General features: G+C 64.3%; 3 protein-coding genes across 3 annotated transcripts; 2 read left to right on the top strand and 1 right to left on the bottom strand.

The window, feature by feature from the left end:
* Window positions 1–238: 238 nt before the first annotated feature.
* Window positions 239–12,663, top strand: CHLRE_12g492450v5 (uncharacterized protein). The gene is made up of 26 exons (XM_043067936.1): window positions 239–552; window positions 651–747; window positions 1,021–1,491; window positions 1,698–1,824; window positions 2,131–2,303; window positions 2,472–2,817; window positions 3,165–3,350; window positions 3,484–3,914; window positions 4,043–4,199; window positions 4,482–4,558; window positions 4,780–4,974; window positions 5,374–5,445; window positions 5,722–5,901; window positions 6,393–6,749; window positions 6,937–7,122; window positions 7,427–7,519; window positions 7,686–7,910; window positions 8,250–8,431; window positions 8,621–8,897; window positions 9,107–9,304; window positions 9,643–9,763; window positions 10,070–10,140; window positions 10,430–10,672; window positions 10,970–11,122; window positions 11,455–11,580; window positions 12,027–12,663. The coding sequence occupies exons 1-26, from the start codon at window positions 500–502 to the stop codon at window positions 12,174–12,176; spliced, it is 4,947 nt and encodes a 1,648-aa protein (XP_042917969.1). The 5' UTR covers window positions 239–499; the 3' UTR covers window positions 12,177–12,663.
* A 67-nt stretch (window positions 12,664–12,730) lies between these two features.
* CHLRE_12g492503v5 (uncharacterized protein) lies at window positions 12,731–14,398 on the bottom strand. The gene is made up of 4 exons (XM_043067938.1): window positions 14,210–14,398; window positions 13,919–14,001; window positions 13,567–13,790; window positions 12,731–13,507 (listed from the first exon to the last, which is right to left on the bottom strand). The coding sequence occupies exons 1-4, from the start codon at window positions 14,342–14,344 to the stop codon at window positions 13,395–13,397; spliced, it is 555 nt and encodes a 184-aa protein (XP_042917968.1). The 5' UTR covers window positions 14,345–14,398; the 3' UTR covers window positions 12,731–13,394.
* A 200-nt stretch (window positions 14,399–14,598) lies between these two features.
* CHLRE_12g492500v5 (uncharacterized protein) lies at window positions 14,599–17,814 on the top strand. The gene is made up of 7 exons (XM_043067937.1): window positions 14,599–15,139; window positions 15,381–15,443; window positions 15,618–15,677; window positions 15,845–16,043; window positions 16,217–16,315; window positions 16,575–16,747; window positions 16,934–17,814. The coding sequence occupies exons 1-7, from the start codon at window positions 14,944–14,946 to the stop codon at window positions 17,368–17,370; spliced, it is 1,227 nt and encodes a 408-aa protein (XP_042917967.1). The 5' UTR covers window positions 14,599–14,943; the 3' UTR covers window positions 17,371–17,814.
* The last annotated feature ends 1,882 nt before the right edge of the window (window positions 17,815–19,696 follow it).

Raw genomic sequence — 19,696 nt, 5'->3', positions numbered from 1 at the left:
TGTGCACGCACCTGCACGCGTACATTGTCAAGCGGACGGTTGGTCGCTTGGCGCTTACTTTCTTCTCCACTTGCAGTCAGTCCTCGGTTGCAACTGTCACGTCATATGGCAGCGCACAGCAATGTCGACAGCTAGGTTGCCATGGCTGGCCTCCGCGGGGGCGGCGAGGGGTAAGCGAGGGGACGAGCGTGCCAACTCCGGTCAGGTGACTTGTTCAATGGTTGCATCAATTCCCGTACAGCTTTGCGTACAGCTCGTTCAAGCACTGCATACCCGTGGAACATAGTATTATCACTGTATCAGGCCGCGCGCGTTGGAACTGCGAGCGCTGCGGCCAGCAGTAGTTGCTATTGCGCTTCCATTATAAACTGCAAGGATGAACATTACGTTAGATTAATGTATGAACAAGCCCTGAATACCCAAAACCAGAAGGGCCGCCAGAAATCCTCAATCGACAAGCACAGGCACTGGGTCGCTCGCGCGTTGGTCGCCTTGAGAAATGGGTGGTATCAAGAATCGCGAGGCGAAGATGAAGGCCAACAAGGTCTTCTCGTAAGTGTCTGAGGCTCGTCCGCGGGTCTCCCGCCTTCCTCGCCACCCCTCGCCCTGGCCGAAACGCGACCCTCTGCCTCATTCCCTGCCGCACGCAGTTCCGGAGGCGGAGGCGGAGGCACAAAGGGCCCGGCGGTGATTGACAAACGCGGTCAGGAGGTGAAGTGCCCCTACTGCGACAAGATCTACCAGCAGGTGCGGGGAGGGGCGCAGGAAGCGGGGCAGCCGCACCCTTTATCGGGGGGCGCCAGTGTCACAGCAGGGACTGGGCTGCCAGCGCGTGACCTTGATGTATCCTGTGTGTCATCATGGTGGTAAAGGAAAGGGTAATGCGGTAGAGGTGTCTCGCAGCATAGTATCCTGGTTTTCTGGGCTTCTGGCAACATGGCGAAGGCAGCGTAGTGCTGGCAGCACAGCATCACCGAACCGCATGGCTGCCCTCCCGCCACGGCCTCGATCACCGTGCAGAGTGGCCGCCTGAAGGAGCACATCGCCTCCAAGCACGCCGACCAGCTCCAGCCCTCGGGATCCGACGGACCCAGCACCAGCACCGGCACCCCCGCAGCGGCGGCTCCCGCAGCAGCGGCCCCCGCTGCGGCTGCCGCTGCCGCGCCTGCCAAGCCCAGCGCAAAGGGCGCAGACGGAGCCAAGGGCGGGCCGCCAGGCAAGGATTCTGCGGTGGCCGCAGCGGCGGCAGCCGCCGCGCGTGCGGCGGCGCAAGCCGCCGCCGCCGCCGGTGCCAGCGGCGGCACCGCAGGCGGTGCTGCAGGCGCCGGCGGCGCAGGCGCCGGAGGCGGCGTGATGACCCTGCAGAGCCGTGCAGGGTACTACACCAGCAAGAGCCCCAGCATGCACCTGCACGAGTGGATCCAGAAGGAGAAGCGCGTGCGGGCGCGCTACGTGCCCAAGCGGCTGGAGAACGGCATGTGGACGTGCAAGGTGGGGAGCGACTGCAGGGCTGGGGGCTGAGGCTGGGGGGTGCTGCGGGGGCCGGGGGTCGGAGGCGGGGGCCGGAGGCCGTGGCGCGGGACGGCGGGACGGCGGCGGGGGCCGGGGCCGGGGACGGCATTCCTGTTCAGCTCTGGTGATGAAGGTTGATGCCAACTCGCGCACAACTATCCTCTCTCCTGTGTTTGCCTACTCAGGTGGTGCTGCCTGATGGCAAGCGGCAGGAGGATGACATTGTGATATTTCTGGATGATACCCATGCGGCGGCGGACGAGTCGGAGGCGCGGGAGCGCGGCGCGGTGGCGGCGCTCAACCGGGTCATGGGTAGGCGGGGCCGCGGCAGAGGGGGAGGGAGGGAGGGGGATGCAGGCAGATGCAGGGCAGGGATTCAGGAGGAGGGAGAGAGGCAGGTCACGCGGAGGAAAGCACGGCAGAGTAGGGACAGGCATGACAGGCGGAGCGGCTGCTGGTGCTGGCGGTTCTGTCACTCTACACGGCCAGCACATGTTGGGGAGCAGGGGCCGTGCGTAAAAGCATCCAGTATGCAGTTGCAGCACAGCCAGTCCTTCACGCACAAAGCGCCCCCTTCTTTCCTTAATTACTTCCTCCTACGCCCCAAACACCATGCAGGCGACCGTGCGCTAGAGCGCATCCTGCCCCGGGACTACGTGCCGCTGTGGAACGCCCTGGGGGAGGAGCGCAAGCGGCGGGAGGAGTCGGCGACGGCGCGGCGGGCGGCGGAGGAGCGGCGCAAGGAGGCGGAGGAGGCGCGCAGGAAGCGGAGCAACCTACGCGCGCCGCAGGTGGGGAGGTTGGGCGAGGGAGCTGGGGCGGCGGCCCGCAAGCGAGTTGCGTGTGCACAGCGGGGCCGGGCGCGGCCCATGCAATGCAGTGCTGCGCGGGATTTGACAATTTGGGTCAAGCCACAGCATCAACTCGGTACTGTCTCTGCTACCCTGACACAAACGCAGACGGTTGTGATGAGCGCGGCCAAGCAGCGGCTGGTCCAGTCGCTGCTGCGGGACCGCGACCTGGACCTGGCCCGCGCGGGCGGCGCAGGAGGCGCCGGCGGCGCGGACACTGGCGGCTCCGCCGACCTGGCGGACGTGGTGGAGGCGCTCAGCGGCATGGGCTTCAGCCCGCAGCACGTGCAGCTGGCGTACGAGCGGCGCGGCAGCGGCGGGGCGGGCGGAGGTGGAGGCGGAGGTGGGGGTGGTGGTGGCGGTGGTGGTGGCGGTGGTGTGAGCGTGGAGGCGCTGCTGGACTGGCTGCTGCTCAACCTGCCTGCGGACCAGCTGCCCGGGCAGTTCACCAAGGGTGGGTGGGTATGGGTGGGTGGGTGGGTGCATGGGTGGGTGGGTGGGTGGGTGGGTGTGGACGGGTGTCCGTGCCCGCACTGCTGTGCCTGGGTAATGGTTGGGATTTCGATGAAGGTTTCGGGACTTCGGGTTCGGCTGTGGGGCACAGGTCGTGCGCCTGTGAGGAGCTCGCGGCGGGCGGCTGAGCGAGGGCGGCGTGGCTGCGCGCAGTAGTGCTCCGGAGCTTCCCCTCCTCCGGCAGCAGCACACGGCCGGGTCATGCCTGAACGTTCACGCCCGCTCACACCACACCACACAAACACAAACATACACAACAGACACCAACACAAACCTAACTCAACGCAGGCTCCACCACCAACATGGTCAACGTGATGGCACGTGCCGACCCCAGCCGCGCCACGGGCGTGTCTCTGGCCAGTGTGGCCCGACTCATGGCGTACGGCTATACGAGTACGGAGGCGGAGGCGGCGCTGGTGGCGGCGGGTGGCGACGAGGCGGCGGCGCACGTGACCGCGTACAGCAGACTGACGGGTGGGTGGGTGTGGCGCTCTGGCTTGCGCGCGCAGTGACTGCCTTGACTTCGCATGTATTTGCATCCGGAAGGAAGGATCCCCACTTCGTTACCTCCCTGCGTCTCTTTGTGCATCTGGGAATCTATGGACAGATGTCAAGCTCGGAGGCAGTGAAGGCAGCGGCCAAGCGGCGGTGGTGCCAGACGGCGGCGGCGACGGCGACGCATGGGCGGAGGAGCTTATGGTGCTTGAATCCATTTACGACACCTCATTTGCTGTACTGTCGGAAAACGCAGTACGGCTGACCTTGGAGTTGCCCGAAACCTGCCCCGTCGCGACGCGCTCCGACGCGCCGCTCGTGCTCGAGTTCGTACGGGTCAACAGTACGGCTGCGGGCGGGCTGTCGTACCCGGCGGCGCCGCCGCTGGTGGGCGTGAGCTGTTCGGGTCTGGCGGCGGGCGGGTTGCGGCACCTCACTCGGGTGCTGGCGGCGGAGAGCCTGTTGCTGGCGGCGGCGGCGGAGCCGGCGCTACACTCGCTGGCGGCGCGGGCGCTGGAGGAGGCGGCGGAGATGGACGAGCAGGTGGGTGTGTCTGGGAGCAGCGCACACAGCGATTTTGCGATTTCGAAAGCGAAAAGGTTTCCATGGTTTGGGTGAAGAACCAGAAGCCAAGCTCGCGCCTCATGACTGTGGCTCTGCTGCTGCCGCAGACGTGCTCCGCCGCGGAGGCCGGCGCCTCAGGCCGCAAGGGCGCTGCCGCGGGCGCAGGTGGCGACGGGGCGGCGGGCGACGAGGAGGCGGAGGAGTCACTGGTGGAGGGCTTTGAGGACTTGGTGGTGGACGAGGAGGAGGAGGACGAGGAGGAGGGTGAGGCCTGGGAGTGCAGATGCGTGTTTGTGTGTGTGACATTTGCTCTCCAGGACGTCCTTGCCGCGTCGTGGATGCATTCCTTCATTCATCCCCTAGAAACACGCGCAATCGAAGGGTGGCATGGCTTATCTGCACACACACATGCGCTAGCGGGCGCCGTCTGGGAATGACTCTTGATCAGGGGGATGCACTTCCCAACGTCGGCAGTGGAAGTTATTTCGTGCCCGTTAGAAATTTGACAAGTGTGCATGATATTTGCCGCATCTTGCTGGGATGCAGGCGGGGAAGCTCGGCGGCGCTCGGCGGCGGCGCGGAGGGCGCGGCGGCCAGAGGAGATGCGCCGGCGGCGTCCTCAGGTGCGCGGCGCGGATAGAGCTTCCGGCGTCCGGGGCCCAAACACGCACACACAGGCACACACAGGCACACACGCACAGGCACACGCACACGCCGGCTTCTGCCACACAATCAATACCTGCCCATGCACCGGGCTTCCTCGCCCTCCCTGCACTATGCACCCTCCCTCGCGCACACATACACGCACATACACACACACCCCAAGAACTCCCAACACGCACAGATCGACATTGCCGCCGAGTCCGCCCGCCTGGCTCGTGTCCAGTCCGACCTGGACGCCGCCGCCTCGCACGCCGGCATGCGCTCCGCGCGCCGCTCGCTGCCGGCCTTCGCCAAGCGCGACGAGGTGCTGGCGCTGCTGCGGGCGCACGACGTGCTGGTCGTCAGCGGCGCAACCGGGTGCGGCAAGAGCACGCAGGTGTGGTGGGTGGGGACGCGCCGTGGGTGTGTGATGGGACAGTGGTAAGGCAGGTTGGTGAAGTCCCGTAGGGTGCAGCTGATTCCCAAATCCCAGCAGATGGCAAACAATTTGCAACGGCAGGTCAGGGATGGTGGGTGGGGACGCGCCGTGGGGAGGGGAAGGGATGGGTGGGGTTGTGCGCCAGCGTACACGGAATGAAAGTAACACGCGGGACTGCGGATGCGATGCGTGTGGGTGGTAGACAACACAAGGAATTATATACGTGTACGCTATGCATGTGTACCAGCCAGCGCTAGTACAGTGGCGGGGCCCGTTGCGCAGGGATGCGCTCTTGCTCGATGCCTTGCTGTGATTGACGAAGTGTGTGTTCGTGTGTTTGGGTGCTTTGTGTGGCAGGTGCCGCAATACATCTTGGAAGACGCGATCGCGGGCGGCGCGGGCGCGGCGTGCAACATCATCGTCACGCAGGTGTGTGCGTGCGCGCGTGTGCGTGTGCGCTTCCCCGGGCCGCTCTGGTCTGACTGCTCTTCCATCCGACATCCGTGACCTTGCACGCCCTGTCACTCACACCACGCTGCCCGCCATACAACAACTCCTCCCCTACGCGCGCCCCTACGCCTGCTGTATTCCTCGCTACAATCAATTCTCTGTAGCATCTTTGCAACCGTCCCTCCCGCACCCCCCCCCTACGACTTCACGTGTTAATTAATCATGAATGTAACCCCCACCACCACCTACCTGCAGCCCCGCCGCATCTCGGCTCTGGGCCTGGCCAGCCGGGTGGCGGCGGAGCGCGGCGAGGGCGTGGGCCAGACCGTGGGCTACAGCGTTCGCCTGGAGCACCGCAGCAGCGCCGCCACCCGGCTCACCTTTGTCACCACCGGGATCCTGCTGCGGCGGCTGCTGTCGGACCCGGACCTGGAGGTGCGTGTGGGACGGGGTGGGGTGGGGTGGGGTGGGGTGGGGTGGGGTGGGGTGGGGTGGGGTGGGGTGGGGTGGGGTGGGGTGGGGTGGGGTGCGGTGCGGTGTGGTGTGGTGTGGTGGAGTGGGGTGGGGTGGGGTGGGGTTGCAAGGATTGTTACAGCGAAGTGGGTGGGGGGGTAGCCATCCATGGGATGGTGTGTATCAAATATGAAGTGAAGTGCCGACGTCCAGAGGTACAGCGGGCACACGCGACGCATTCCATGGGGGGGGAGAGGTGTGAAGGGGAGGGCTAGCCGTCGTTGCAAGACGGAGTGTCCAGGGGTTGACAGCCAAGGCACAAACGCATTGATGGCGTGCCTGCCGCCTGCCGGTTGCTACCAGAATCCACCTCTGGGTCTCGGGTGTTTGGCCTCGTTTGTTTCGGCATTGGTACCGACAACCTCATTCCCTCCTCTTCCTGCCCTCCCCCTCCCTCCTGTCACTCCCGCCAGGGCACCACTCACATCGTATTGGACGAGGTGCACGAGCGCTCCATTGAGATCGACCTGCTACTGCTGCTACTGCGGGACGTGCTGGAGCGCCGCCGCCAGAAGGCGGCTACAGCCGCCGCAGCCGGTCAGCAGCAGCAGCAGCAGCAGCTACAGCTACAGCCGCTCAAGCTGGTGCTGATGTCTGCTACAGCCGACGCCCAGCTCTTTGCGGAGTACATGACGCCCGGGGCCGGCGGGAGGGGCGGCGCCAGGGGCGGCAAGGCCAAGGCGGCGGGCGGCGGCGGCGGCGGCGGCGGGGAGGTGGGGATGATGACAATCCCTGGCTTCACCTACCCGGTGCGGGAGTTCTATTTGGAGGTGAGTTGAAGGGGGAAGAGGGACGAGACGCGGGTGGTGGCGGCGGCATGCAGGAGGTTGTGCTGGAGGCGCTTTGTCAATGTCCATCATTGCAACCCCCACCACGACCACCACCACCACCTCCACATCCCACCACCTCCCTCCACCTCCCTCCACCACCCGCCACCGCACCCCCACGCCCACCCAGGACGCGCTGGAGTTGACGGGCCACGTCATCGGCCGCGACAACCGCTGCGCCAGGCGCGGCCTGCGCGACTGGAAGGACGCACGCGAGCTGCCGGAGGTGGCGGGCCGGCCGCTGAGCGGCGCGCTGGGGCCCGGCGGGTACTCCGACCTCACCCTGCGGTCGCTGTACATGGCGGATGAGGAGCAGGTGGGTGGGCTGGGAGCAGACGTGTAGGGGGTGGGGGCGGGAAGGATGCAAGATTGCGAGTTGTCGGATGCGGCATGGTGACTGCGGCATTTGCGTTACGGCACGCTTGGTTCCGGTGGGCTGGAAGGGACGCGGAGAGGACGTTTATAGGGGGTGCGGGAAGGATGCAAGATTGCGAGGTGTCGCGGATGGTGGCTGCTTTGTGGCACATTTTGCTCCGCAAATGGGCTTGAACTGCACTGCACTGGATGTCACTTGGGACTTGATGATTCAAATGCCAAACATCCCGACACCCGCCTGCCAGATCAACTACGACCTGCTTGTGGACGTGATCGCGGAGATCATCGCCCGACACAAGCGCGACGGAGCGGCAGCATTCATGAAGGACTGGCAGCAGGTGCGCTCCTGCCACAGCCACACACGGGACCAGACATTCAGACAGGGTCACGCAGACTCCTTTCACCTCTCCTCCAATTCGACACGTTCGCCCCAAGCCACCCAACCGCCCCTCTCCTCCTCCGCCTCCACCCATCCCCCGCCTCCTCCCACCCACCCAACCTCAGGCCTACGCCTCCGGCCGCGGCGACACCAGCGGCGGCGGCGCCATCCTGGTCTTCCTGCCCGGCGCCCCGGAGATCGGCCGCCTGCAGCGCCTGCTGCTGGCCAGCGACAAGGTGCTGGGCGCGGCGGGCGGCCGCGGCGGGCTGCGGGTGCTGCCGCTGCACGGCTCGCTGTCCAGCGGCGACCAGTCCAAGGTGTTTGCCAGGCCGCCGCAGGGCTGCTACAAGGTGCGGGCGTGGCCTTGAAGGGGGGAAGGGAGTAGCTCTACGCAAGCCGCAAGCATCTGGCAGTGGACGCCCGGAATCCCGGGTCACCTCGTTGGCACCGTGTTGCTATACTCACGCGCATTGCCACGTGATGTCCCCCATACGATACCCGCCTAGCCTTCCTGCCGCCTCCATGGCACCTCTGCCCCCTCCCGCCTACTACTGTACCTGGCTACGCATTCACTTCTCAATTGTTCATGAATGTAAACCCCCTCTATTGCATTGGGTTTGGTTTGGGCTGGTATCTACAACCCCTCTCCCCCTCTGCCCCTCTGCCCCCGCTCCCCCCGCCGCCCCCAGGTTGTGCTGTCCACCAACGTGGCCGAGACCTCCATCACCATCGACGACGTGACGGTGGTGGTGGACGCCGGCCGCGTCAAGGAGATGAGCCACGACGCCGAGCGCGGCATCCAGCGCCTGCAGGAGGGCTGGGTCAGCAAGGCCGCCGCGCAGCAGCGCAGGGGCCGAGCCGGCCGCGTGCGGTGAGCGCTGTGTGTGTGGGGGGGTGCTGAACTGACAGTGTGTGTGGGGGTGGGGGTGGGTGATTGGGTGTGGGTGCGTGCTTCGGCATTTGCCAACCCGCTGTGCTGCTGGCCTGGCCGATTACCAGTACCACGCTGCAGGACTTGTGGTCGCTAACAACAATCCTTTCAACCCCGTCCAACCCACAGGCCGGGCGTGTGCTTCCGCCTCTTCTCCACTGAGCAGTGGCAGCGCATGCCGCCGCACACCGAGCCCGAGATGCTTCGCTCGCCGCTCGAGAGCGTGGCTCTGCTGATAAAGGGCATGATGACTGGCGCCGCCACAGCCGCCGCGGGGGGCGGCGGAGGCGGCGCCGCTGCGCGGGCGGCGGCGGAGGCGGCGGGCGGCGTGAGCGGCGAGGGCGGCGTGGCGGCCTTCCTGGGGCGGTGCCTGTCGCCGCCGTCTGCGACTGCCGTCAACTCGGCGGTGAGTGGCAGGGGACGGGTTTGGCCGTTGCGAGGGCGGGTTTCCAGGCATGGTTCGCTTTGGGTTCGGCTTTTACCTCATTCCCCTGCCAGCTACTCACTTCTCCTCCTTCTCCTCCTCCCCGTCCTCCTCCTCCTCCTCCTCCTCCTCCTCCCCCTCCTCCTCCTCCTTCCCCTCTCCTCCTCCCCCCCTGCTCCACCCCTGCACAGGTCCACCTGCTGCGCACCATGGGCGCCTTGGACGCCTGCGAGGCGCTCACCAGCCTGGGCCGCCACCTGGCGCGCATGCCCATGGACCCGCGGGTTGGCAAGGCGCTGGTGTACGGCTGCCTGCTGGGCTGCCTGGACCCCGTGCTCACAGTCACGGCGGCGCTGGCGCACGGCCGGCCCGTGTTCCTCAACCTGCAGGTGGGGGCGGGGGGGCATTGTCGATTCCAGCCCAAACTAAACCAAACCAAGCCAAAATATGCGGAGCACAGGCAGAGGGGAGGAAAGTAGTGAAAGTCCGTGACAGACGGAGGGATTCACGGAGGAGCGGTTTTGTTGCCAGAATTCCTCTCGAGCAGCGTGAAGCACGCGGGAGAAGACGGGACAGGCAAGGGAGGAGAGGGGTTTTGGAGAGAGGGGGCCAGGGATGGCGGGAGCCTGCACCAGCATCCCGCATGCCGCATGCGCCGACGCCGCCCCCCTGCCTGCCCACCCCCCAACCCCACGCCCCAACCCCCCAACCCCCCACGCCACTGCAGTCGGCGGGCGAGGGTGTGTCGGAGGCGCGGCGGCAGCTGTTGCGGGCGGCGGTGGACAGCCGCTCCGACCACATCGCGCTGGTGGCAGCCTACAACGCCTGGTGCAGGGCGACCGACAAGGGTGAGGGCTGAGGGCTGGGGAGGAGGAGCAGGAAGGAGGAGGGAGGAGGAAGGAGGAAGGAGGAAGGAGGAAGGAGGAAGGAGGAAGGAGGAAGGAGGAAGGAGGAAGGAGGAAGGAGGAAGGAGGAAGGAGGAAGGAGGAAGGAGGAAGGAGGAAGGAGGAAAGAGGAAGGAGGAAGGAGGAAGGAGGAAAGAGGAAGGAGGAAGGAGGAGGGAGGGTGGGCCTGGGGCCTCAGCGGTCGCAGCGGAAGTTGCTGGTCGTTGCGCAACGTTCTCCTTGTGCTCTTTAACACACACTCCCCCGCAGGCGGGCGCTCCGCCGCCTCGTCGCTGTGTGCGGAGTGCGGGCTGTCTGAGTCGTCCCTGGAGGCCATCCAGGTGTGTGCGGCGTGTGTGTGCAGCGTGCGTGGGTGCGCTGCAGATTTGAACCATCCGCCTCCGACCCACCCACCTCGCCTCCTGCGTGCAACCTCCCTCCCATCTCCGACCTGCCACCGTTACTCCTCCTCGCCTCCGTTTCGTTGGGCCCGGGAACGTAATCCCCCCGCCCCGATCCTATCTTGACGTACAGTAGCTCGCATGTGCGGCTGCAGCTTGTCCTTGCGGCGCTGTTCCTCTGTTTCCTTCTGGCATTGCTTCAGAGTTGAACCCCTTCTCCCGCGTCCAGGCCGGCCGGGCCGAGTACGCCCGCGTCCTGGCGGAGCTGGGCTTCCTGTCCGGCACCGCCACCGGTGCGCTTGACGCCCGCCGCGACCTGGGCCCCGCCGCCAGCCTGCCCGGCAGCGACTGGCTGACGCAGCAGCCCGCCAACCGCAACGCCGGCAACGCGCGCTTCCTCAAGGCAGCGCTGTGCGCCGGCTTCTACCCCTCCGTGCTGCGCGTGGACCACCCGCGAGCTAAATTCGTGGAGGTGGGTCCCGGCGGGGCCCTGCTTGCTCCCCTCTGCGTGTGCATGTGTGCACACGTGTGTGTGCATGTGTTTGTGTGGAGGTTCCTGAACTTCGTTCGGCACGCTCCGAGCTGCGCGTTTTACCCGCGTCCACCTTCCCGCATCCTGTCTCCCTCTCCCTCCCTCTGGCCTGCGTCTACTCACCGCCTCCCTGCCTCCCTCCTATCCACCCATCCCTCCCTCCTATCCACCCATCCCTCCCTCCTACCCACCCATCCCTCCCTCTCCCTCCCTACGCTCTGCCCCCTCCCCCTGCAGGTGCACGGCGGCACTGCGGAGGCGGACGCCGACCCCAAGGACATCAAGTTCTTCGACCGCGAGCGCGGCCGCGTGTTCATCCACCCGGGCTCGCTGCTGTTCACGGCCGGCAAGTTCCCCAGCGGCTGGCTGGTGTTCACGCAGATGACAGAGGTGTGTGTGTGGTGTGGTGTGTGTGTGTGTGTGTGTGTGTGTGTGTGTGTGTGTGTGTTTGTGTCGCGTGTGTGTGTGTGTGTTTGTGTCGTGTTTGTGTGCGGGGTGGGGAATGGGGCGGGGGGGGGGGGTGCGTGTATGTACGGGATGCTTACATGCAAGGCTCCAGCGGGGAGGCGGTGTGTGTGTGTGTGTGTGTGTGTGTGTGTGTGTGTGTGTGTGTGTGTGCGTGTCCTCTTATCCTTGGTGGGCGCGTCCCTCCCTCCCTCGCCTCCTGCGCTCCTGCCAGCCCTCTCCAAGCTCCCTAATTCCCCCTCCGCCGCTCCCCTCAGACCTCCAAGCTGTTTGTGCGCGAGGCCAGCATGGTGCCGGTGTACGCGCTGCTGCTGTTCGGGGGCGAGGTGGCGGTGGACCACGGCGCGGGGCGGATCAGGGTGGACGGCTGGGCCGAGTTCAAGGTGAGGGGAGGCAGCAGAGGCGGGGGCGGCAGGGGCGGGGGGAGGGGGGAGGGAGGGCTGAGGGCGGAGAGCGGGGGCAGGGCCTTGGTTCTCGGTGTTGTGTTCGTGTGGAAGGGCAGGGATGCGGGGTGAGGGGTCAGGACGTCACTTTGCTGTACTGCGGCACTGCAATCGCACTCGGCAGCGGCGCGCACTGCCCACGTCAACCCTCGCTGCCGAGCACCATGCGCCTAGCACCGCGCCTCTCCCTCCCCACGCCTGAACTCTCCTCACCCTCATACACCGCCACCTCCTGCCCTCACCCCACCCCATCCCCCCCACCCCTCCCCCCATGGACGCCGTCGGTCATCGGTACGCACAACACCACACCTGCTGTCTACCACGCTACCCTTCTCTGTACCAATCCTTGCAACCCCCACCCCACCCCCCACCTCACCCCGGCTCAGGCCGCCGCCAACGTGGGCGTCATGGTGCGCGAGCTGCGGTCGGAGATGGATCGCCTGCTGGGGGCCAAGATCCAGGATCCAGAGTTGGATCTGGGCAGCAACAAGATTGTGGCGGCGGTGGAGGAGCTGCTGTCAACTGACGGCTTCTAATTGAAGGAGCTGTGGAAGACATGGGATGGGTGGTCATAGGTCAGGAAGATGTTGCACTTGGGGCAGTGAGGCACTGGCTGCTGGCTGCGTGCGTCGGCGAGAGCATCTTCCATCCGCCGGTGTGTGGGCGTAATACCTGAGCTGTGCAACGGGCGCTATGGTGGAACTAGTAATGCGTTTGCGGTTGACGTGTGACTGCCAGGCGTGCCAGTGCAGAATACGGTGGTGCCCCTAGCTAGGTGGCTTGAACCCAGGCTTGTGGGGGGGGGGGAGGAAGGGGGCATGCAGGCGGGTTGCAGGATGTTGGACTGTGGTCGTACCCTGCCAAGATTGGCATGGCGGAGTCAGGGCTCGTAATTTTGGGATTGAAAGTGAGTTTGTGATCCATGAGCAACTGGAAGCGCTGAGCCCCTATCTGCGCACAGGCAGAATGTACTGGTTTGCGAGATTTCTATAAGCGGCCCAGCAATTGTAACCGAGTGTACACAGACTTGGCCTGCCCCCGCCCGCTGCCCGCAACTTCACACCACCATGTTTGGAACACACTTAGCCAAGATGCTTTGATGTTACAGCCGCAGCAGGACGCACCGCGCCCCCGGCTTGCAGGTACAGCGTCGGTGGCAGACACAAGCCGCCGGGACTGACCCCGCATCCATCACATCTGCACTGCAGCCAAGCGGGTATGCCATCCCGCTTAAGAGCCTGCCCAACCATGATCCCCCGCCGCGCCAACCCTCCCCCCTCATTCACTCAGCACTCCATCCTAAGCACACAACCTGCCGCCCTGTGCTACGGTACACGGCACACTGCCCTGCTCTTCGACTCAGCCCACTCCTGAGGCAACGCTGCCCCGAGCAGCCGCGCGCCGGCCCACTCCCTGCGATCACTCAGCCCCCACTCTCTACTGTTGCATTTTCTCTGTGTTGCCTTTGGTGCTCATCCGTGGACGCTGGTCTTCTTCCTGCAGGTGCGATGCGGCTCTGCCTCGCGAGTAGTGTGGAGTTGCGGTGTGTCTGTGTGGTGCTATCGCCTGGCCGGGCGCCCGGAGCGTGAGGAATGCGCGTCAGCAAACTTCCAGCCATCCAGCAACTCGTCGGTACCGCGCACTCCTGCCCTGCCGTTGCAAATTGTTTGCCATCTGCTGGGTTCTGGGAATCAGCTGCACCCTACGGGACTTTACCAACCTGCCTTACCACTGTCCCATCGCTCACCCACTCTCTACGACTTCTCGTGCGCCCCTCCCGCGCCGCTGCCGCCAGCCGCCGCTGCCGCCGGTGCCGCTGCTGCCGCTGGGGCCTTTGTGCCGCCCTGTTTGGCGGCGCTGGCTCCGGCTCTGGCACCAGGAACGAAAGCGCCGACAGCGCGCCCTGCAGTTTCCCGCCGTCCTTACCAGACACGCCTGGCGTTGCAAATGCCCCCGCATTGCCGCTACTGCTGCTAGTGCTAGGGCTGCTGCTAGTGCTGCTGCCCAACCCAGAGGCGCTGTCGCCGCCAGCGGGCGCCTCACTGGCTACGGACCCGAGGCTAGTCGGGCCAGTGGAAGCTGCTGCTGCTACTGCTGCTGCCTCACCGCCCTGGCTACTGGTGGTGGTGGTGGTGGTGCTGCTGCTGCTGCTGTTATTGACGAGTGTTGCGGAACTAATGCGTACGTAGACCAGAGCGGAAGGCGGAGTGGGCTTGCAGGCGGCACGAGAGTAGGCAGTCAGTAGCGCGAGTTGCGAATTCACATGTTACCTCGTAACCGACGGTAAACGCTGTGGACGGTGCTGCTGCTGCTGCTGGCGGGTGCCGCCACATCCATGGCAGCGAGTTGTGTCCGCGCAACCTGTCGACACAAGGAGCACACGGCACCGCCTCAGCCCCCACCCGCTCATACCCACACACCGCATAGCAACCCGTTTCGGAGGGTTGCTGCGCCCGCGCACGCTCCCAGCCCCGCCGCAATACAAAGCCGTGCCCAAACGAATTACGAGAAACGCGCGGCACGGTAACGGCATGTCGCACAGCCGGCGCGGCCGGCCCCGGACACCCACCGGCGGCAGCTTGTGTGTGTACTTGGCCAGTATGCGCTGCATCTCGGCGTTGTAGGCCTTGAGCTCCTTGGCCAGCGCGGAGGAGGGGGAGGGGCAGGGGGCAACCTGACTGACTCGGGGAAAGTACGAACCCATCACCCCACCACCTTTTCACGTTGTACTTATTGAAATGGGCTCGTCTGATTGTAAGCGTGGTGAATTCGAGGGGGCTCGCTGCAATTCCCGATTGTGTTGGGGCGCCGGGGGCGCTGGGGGCGGTGGGCCTCCGGGAGCCGGTAGGAGTGCTGGGGGCCGATGGGGCCACTGGCCTGTTGGGGTCGATGGGCGAGTGTTTAGGGCATTAGAGCCACTAGTGAAACATACAATTTCATTATAGCACCCTAGTACCCCTAAAGATAGAGCATCAGGGAAATCATACCCTAGTGCTCCACCAAGTTTGCCAGCAGCGGGTTCAGCTGGCTCTCGCAGCTGCATGGTCAGCGGTTCTAGATAGCTCCTTCTCAAGTTTGGCGCACCGGTCCTCGTACCTCGAAATGTCTAACTAGGTTCTTCGCCATGCTCGCACCGCACGAAGGCAGTAGTGGCAAGACCGTCCTTGGGCAAGGTCGGTAACACGACCTGGGAAGCTTTCTCCAATGCAGCCGAACACGATCCGGGGCGACCTAGGCCGGGGCGACCTTGCCCAAAGGGCGGTCTTGCCCCCGGCCATATCACTGCCTTCGGGCGTTGCGAGCATGGCGAATGACCTAGAGCGGGCTCGTGTAGACATTTCGAGGTACGAGGACCGGTGCGCCAAAGTTGAGAAGGAGCTACTCGAACCGCTGACCGAGGAGCGGCGACAGAAGCTGGAGAGCCAGCTGAACCTGCTGCTGGCAAACTTGGTGGAGCTTCGGAAGAAGGAGAACCTGGCGCAGGAGGCGCAGGACCGGAGTGAGTAAGACCGGTTACGGCTGCTCGCTTTTGAGGGGCGGTATGCTTGCCGCGTGAAGCCGCCCTGCGAGTTTGCGCCCAACCCAGTTGCGATCGCAGTGGCTCCTGGCTGGCATCGGCTCCCAGGCGCCTGGACGTTGTTGTGGCGCGCATTGTCTGGGTTTGCGATACTGGAAGCGCCCCGGGTCGAGACGCCGTCTAACGCGTGGGCCCGTTGTACCTGCGCTGGGCGCGCCTGCAGGGGATGCCGCTGGTGCGCGCGGTCGGCCTGCCGCAGGGGGCGGCGCAAGTGCGGCTGGCACAGGTGGGGCAAGCGTCGAGGCGCGGGCGCGAGCAGCAGTACTTGTGCTGCTGAGCCAGGCGCGTGTGGCGCCCAGCTCAGCCTGCGGTCCAAATGACCACATAACGCCGCGCCCATAGCTACGTGTCTTGTTCTTGATGTAAGTTCGCTGCAACCCCGCCTGCGTGCCACCTGCAGATGTAAGCGCCAGGGGGCAGGACGCGGAGCACCAGCAGCGCGACCAGCAACAGCAGCAGGGTGGGTATACCCTAGCTCTCGTGTGTGTGCGTGGTGTCCTATGTTGACGTTTTCTGCGTACGTCGCAGTACTTGCTGTCCCTGTTTCCGGCTCCCGCGCCCCCTGCTGTACAGGTCCACTGACCCGGCCCCTGCTGCTTGCTGCTCTGGTGTTCCCTGTGATTGTAGCCGCCGCAGCACACGTCCACGCCAAGGTATCCTGCTCAAATGTGGTGCGTCTGGTGGACGCGGGCGAGACCGTCGGCTCCGGTTGCCCGGTCAGCTTCAACGGCCGGAGTTACCTACTGGCCTCGCGCCACTGCATGGGCCTCAAGCCCGGCCAGCGCATCGACGTTACGAGCTTCACAGTCTGCGGCCACACGCTCAGGCAAGTGTTTACGACGTTGTCGCCACATTCTCTGCGTGAAACCACCTAAGTGCAGCAGCTGGGTCCATTGGACTGGACACCTATCGGCCCGGTAGCTAGCCCCTAATTTGCGTGATGTCTGCACCTTCGCTGGCACTGGTGTAACTGGTCTGTGCGCGCGTACATGTTTGCAGGCATCTCGCCAGCTTCCCGCAGCACGACGTGACGGTGCTGCTGCTGGACGGCGGCGGCACAGGGCTGGCTGACGGGCTGAGGAATGCTACCCCCTTCATGTGAGTCTCGGCTGTACCACTCGTGGGGCAAGCGAACACGTGCACAGCAGCACTGCCGTTTGGGACTTTCTGTGCAGCCGGGCCCAGTCGTCGCTCAAGGCGCATATGCCTCTCGCGCGGTTGCCTTGGATGTTGGTTAGGTTCCATCTTCAACCGGGACTCGGTATCCACGCCCATGCCAATGGGGATGTGCTTGTTGAACTTGCTCACACGCTCCCTTGGCCTCCTTGCCCGCTTGCTGCCTGTCTGTCCGCCACAGGGTGGACGGTGGCATAGGGCTGATGCCTGGCATAGCGGTCACGCTGATCGGCTTTCCGCTCGCGGCAGACAAGACCGTCGTGGGCTTCCAGCAGTCGGGTCTCCCCCTGGTCGCCCCGGGTCGCGTCTGCTGGCTCAGCAAGGCGGCGGACGAGGCGATCTGTTCGTACTCAGGCAGGTCACAGCGCCGGCCCGCGTTACCTACTACCTGATGGCTTGCGCGCATGACGTGATGGTAGTAGGTGCTAGATAAGGTTGGGGCCCGGCATGAGGTCCTGGATGCCACTGCCGGTTGGACCTGCCGAATACATCCTGTGCTGAGCCTCCAAAGCGCTTGCACGCGTGTGCGGCTATGCGCAGGGGTGTTCCCCAACTGCAGCGGCGGCGCTGTGACCTTCGGCCCGCCTCACCGGTACCTGGCCGGCATGCACACGGGCATCATGTGGCACGAAAAGGGGACCAACCCGCGGGACATAGCTCCAGAAGCGGGCCCGAGTGGCAGCGGCAGCGGCGCACCAGCAGCGGCTACAGCGGCCGGCGGCGAGCTAGTGGTGGAGACGGACACGTGGTCGGGTGACAGCGCCACGGGGCTGGCCGGGCAGGCAAGGGCGTGCGGTGGCAAGAGGAAGCCCGCTAACCGGCTGGAGGGTGTTGCTCGCGACAGCGAAGTGCAATACTGCCTCGACAACGTGGAGCACAAGTCGTGCATGGGGACGTTCGTGCCCGCCCACGTGCTAGTCCGGCTGCTGAGCCGCTGCCATGAGCTGCTGGCTGCAGCGGGGGCGTTGAGCGAGTAGTGCTGGCGACTGGATGCGTGCCGTGGGTGGAAGCTGCAAGGCGTCGTGATGTCGGTGGTGGCATGTGCCCAAGTGCCCGGCTCCCTGCTGAAGGCCACAGCAGCAGGACTTGTGAGGCGAGGGGTTGAGGGGAACCACCCATGCAAACTACCACTGGGTGCTCGTTGTGGGCGGATTTGATCGGAAAAGTGCAAGTCCTTGTGGAGGATATTGCCGAGTGGTTGGTACATGAAGCAGCTGAGATGCACAGCGGCGCTCTCCCAATCTCTCAAGCTACCAACCACTGACAATTGCGGAGCCGGGACACATACCATTGCAGGCGGGGGCGTCGAATGCGGCGTATTTGTCTCGATAATGGCTGTGAGGCTATGGCGCTTTACACATTCTATGCGGACTTGATGGGGAAAGGCGTGGCGTGCTGTGCACACCACCTCGGAAACTTCCTCCCATCTAGTGCGCGGCCACAGCTCCCCTACCGAACGTCGCAGCACCTATCCTCACGATCAGCAACGCTTCCTCACCTCCGGTTGTGTTGTTGGCGTGTTGCACCGCATTCGGCCTGCCCGCCACAATTGTCGTACACATTCGGGCCCCTCTTCTGCTTTGCTTCGCCTTGTTCTTGCCCCTGCTTGTCACACTGTCGCCCGGCCATTGTTTTGCTGCACGCCGTTGCATTACGCTAGTGCTCGTCTACACAGCTCATCCGTAGGGTTGTTCCTGGCCTTAGAATGGAATTCCTTCTAACGTTATAATAATGTAGAACTAAATGAGATCATTAGGATGAGCATGAGAACGAGGTCCGTAACTTTTAACCTAGGGCGAGTTCACTGCTGAAACTTTGGCAAGTCAACGGCTGATGCGCACCCAGGTGTTTGCAAAAGTCCGCACTTGTGCGGGGTGCACAGGCCAGGCTGAACTGAGTATGCGCCCCCGTGATGCGCCCCCCAGATGCAGCCATACTGACTGCGCTGGTCACGCTAGACCCGTTATCAGCAGCCTGTCAAAGGAGCCCGTTAGCCATGCACATACGCACGGACGCATGCCGGTATGTAGCATGCCACGGTGCTAGTCTCCGCCTCCCCACTCCTCTGCGTTGCCCCGCTTCTGTCCCCAAGATTCAAAGCCAATCCGTGTTTTCTCAATCCCAGGTTCTAAACCCGGTCGCTTGGGCCTTCTACAAAATACGGTTATAATAATTTAGGATTTTCCTAAGTTTAATTCTCATCCTAAGACCCGGCACAACCCTAGTCATCCGTGGACGCCGGTCGACTGCCTGCAGGTGCGCATCGGCTCTGCTATCCGCGCGGTGTGGCGTCGCATTGAGTCTGTGTGGTGCTATCGCCTTGGCCGGGCGCCCGGAGCGTGAGGAATGCGCGTCAGCAAAACATCGACACAACCTGCCAGCTACCGTCGGTACAGTAACAGCGCGCGAACGACGCACCAATGCCTTGTCCCTTCTTGCTACGCATTTATGTGGGCACGGGTGGGAGCCACACACATCGGGACTACGCTTTCCTGCCCCTTGCCATGTTCCATCACGAGCGTGGCGTCGTCTGTATTTTGGGGGATGGGTTATATCCGGCATATTTTTCTAAACATGCCGCCGGCTATAATTGGATGTATAAACCGGTGGGAGGCCGGATATTATCTGGGCCGGATACACCTGGCAACATCCGGCCGCATATATGTGGCCGGATATAACTGGCTGAATATACCTGGCCGGCTATTGCACAAACATCTGGCCCTTAAACCCACGCTTCCTGCGAGTGGATCGTGTGGGTGCGCGTGTTCTCTGATCCGCGTTACATGCACGTACATGCCTGTCCCTGACATGGCTGCACGGAGGCTCTAGCGACTCCAACCAGGGGAGCCCCTGCAGCCCGTGCGACCATCACGCCCAAGGTGGCGGCGCCACGCACTAGTGCAACCCTACTGTATTTGCTGATGGTAACACTGCCACCATGACCGCTACATCAATCCAGCACAGCTCCTAGCACCACAGAGCCATCCTACATCTAGCGCTGTCTACACAGTGGTTCGGGCGCCGCGGCGGTGTGCCCTGCGAGCACATACACATAGCGCCGGATTTAGAGGCACGTATGCATGATTGCGGTGCTAGGGAGACAACCAGAGCATGCAGTGTGCACGCAGGGGCCACGCATGTGGACTTCATCTGGCAAACACCACGGCATGCACCCTTACATAGACCCTGCCAACACCCCTTGTCGCCCACCTTCTGAGCAATACCAACGCCGACTCTGATCCATACGGCCCGACGATGGATCCTGCACATACGACCAGAAGTGGGGTGCGGTCATGAAACTGC

The sequence above is a fragment of the Chlamydomonas reinhardtii genome, chromosome 12 (assembly GCF_000002595.2).
Source record: "Chlamydomonas reinhardtii strain CC-503 cw92 mt+ chromosome 12, whole genome shotgun sequence".
Lineage (NCBI taxonomy): Eukaryota > Viridiplantae > Chlorophyta > Chlorophyceae > Chlamydomonadales > Chlamydomonadaceae > Chlamydomonas > Chlamydomonas reinhardtii.
This window is presented reverse-complemented; position numbering and strand designations above follow the sequence as displayed.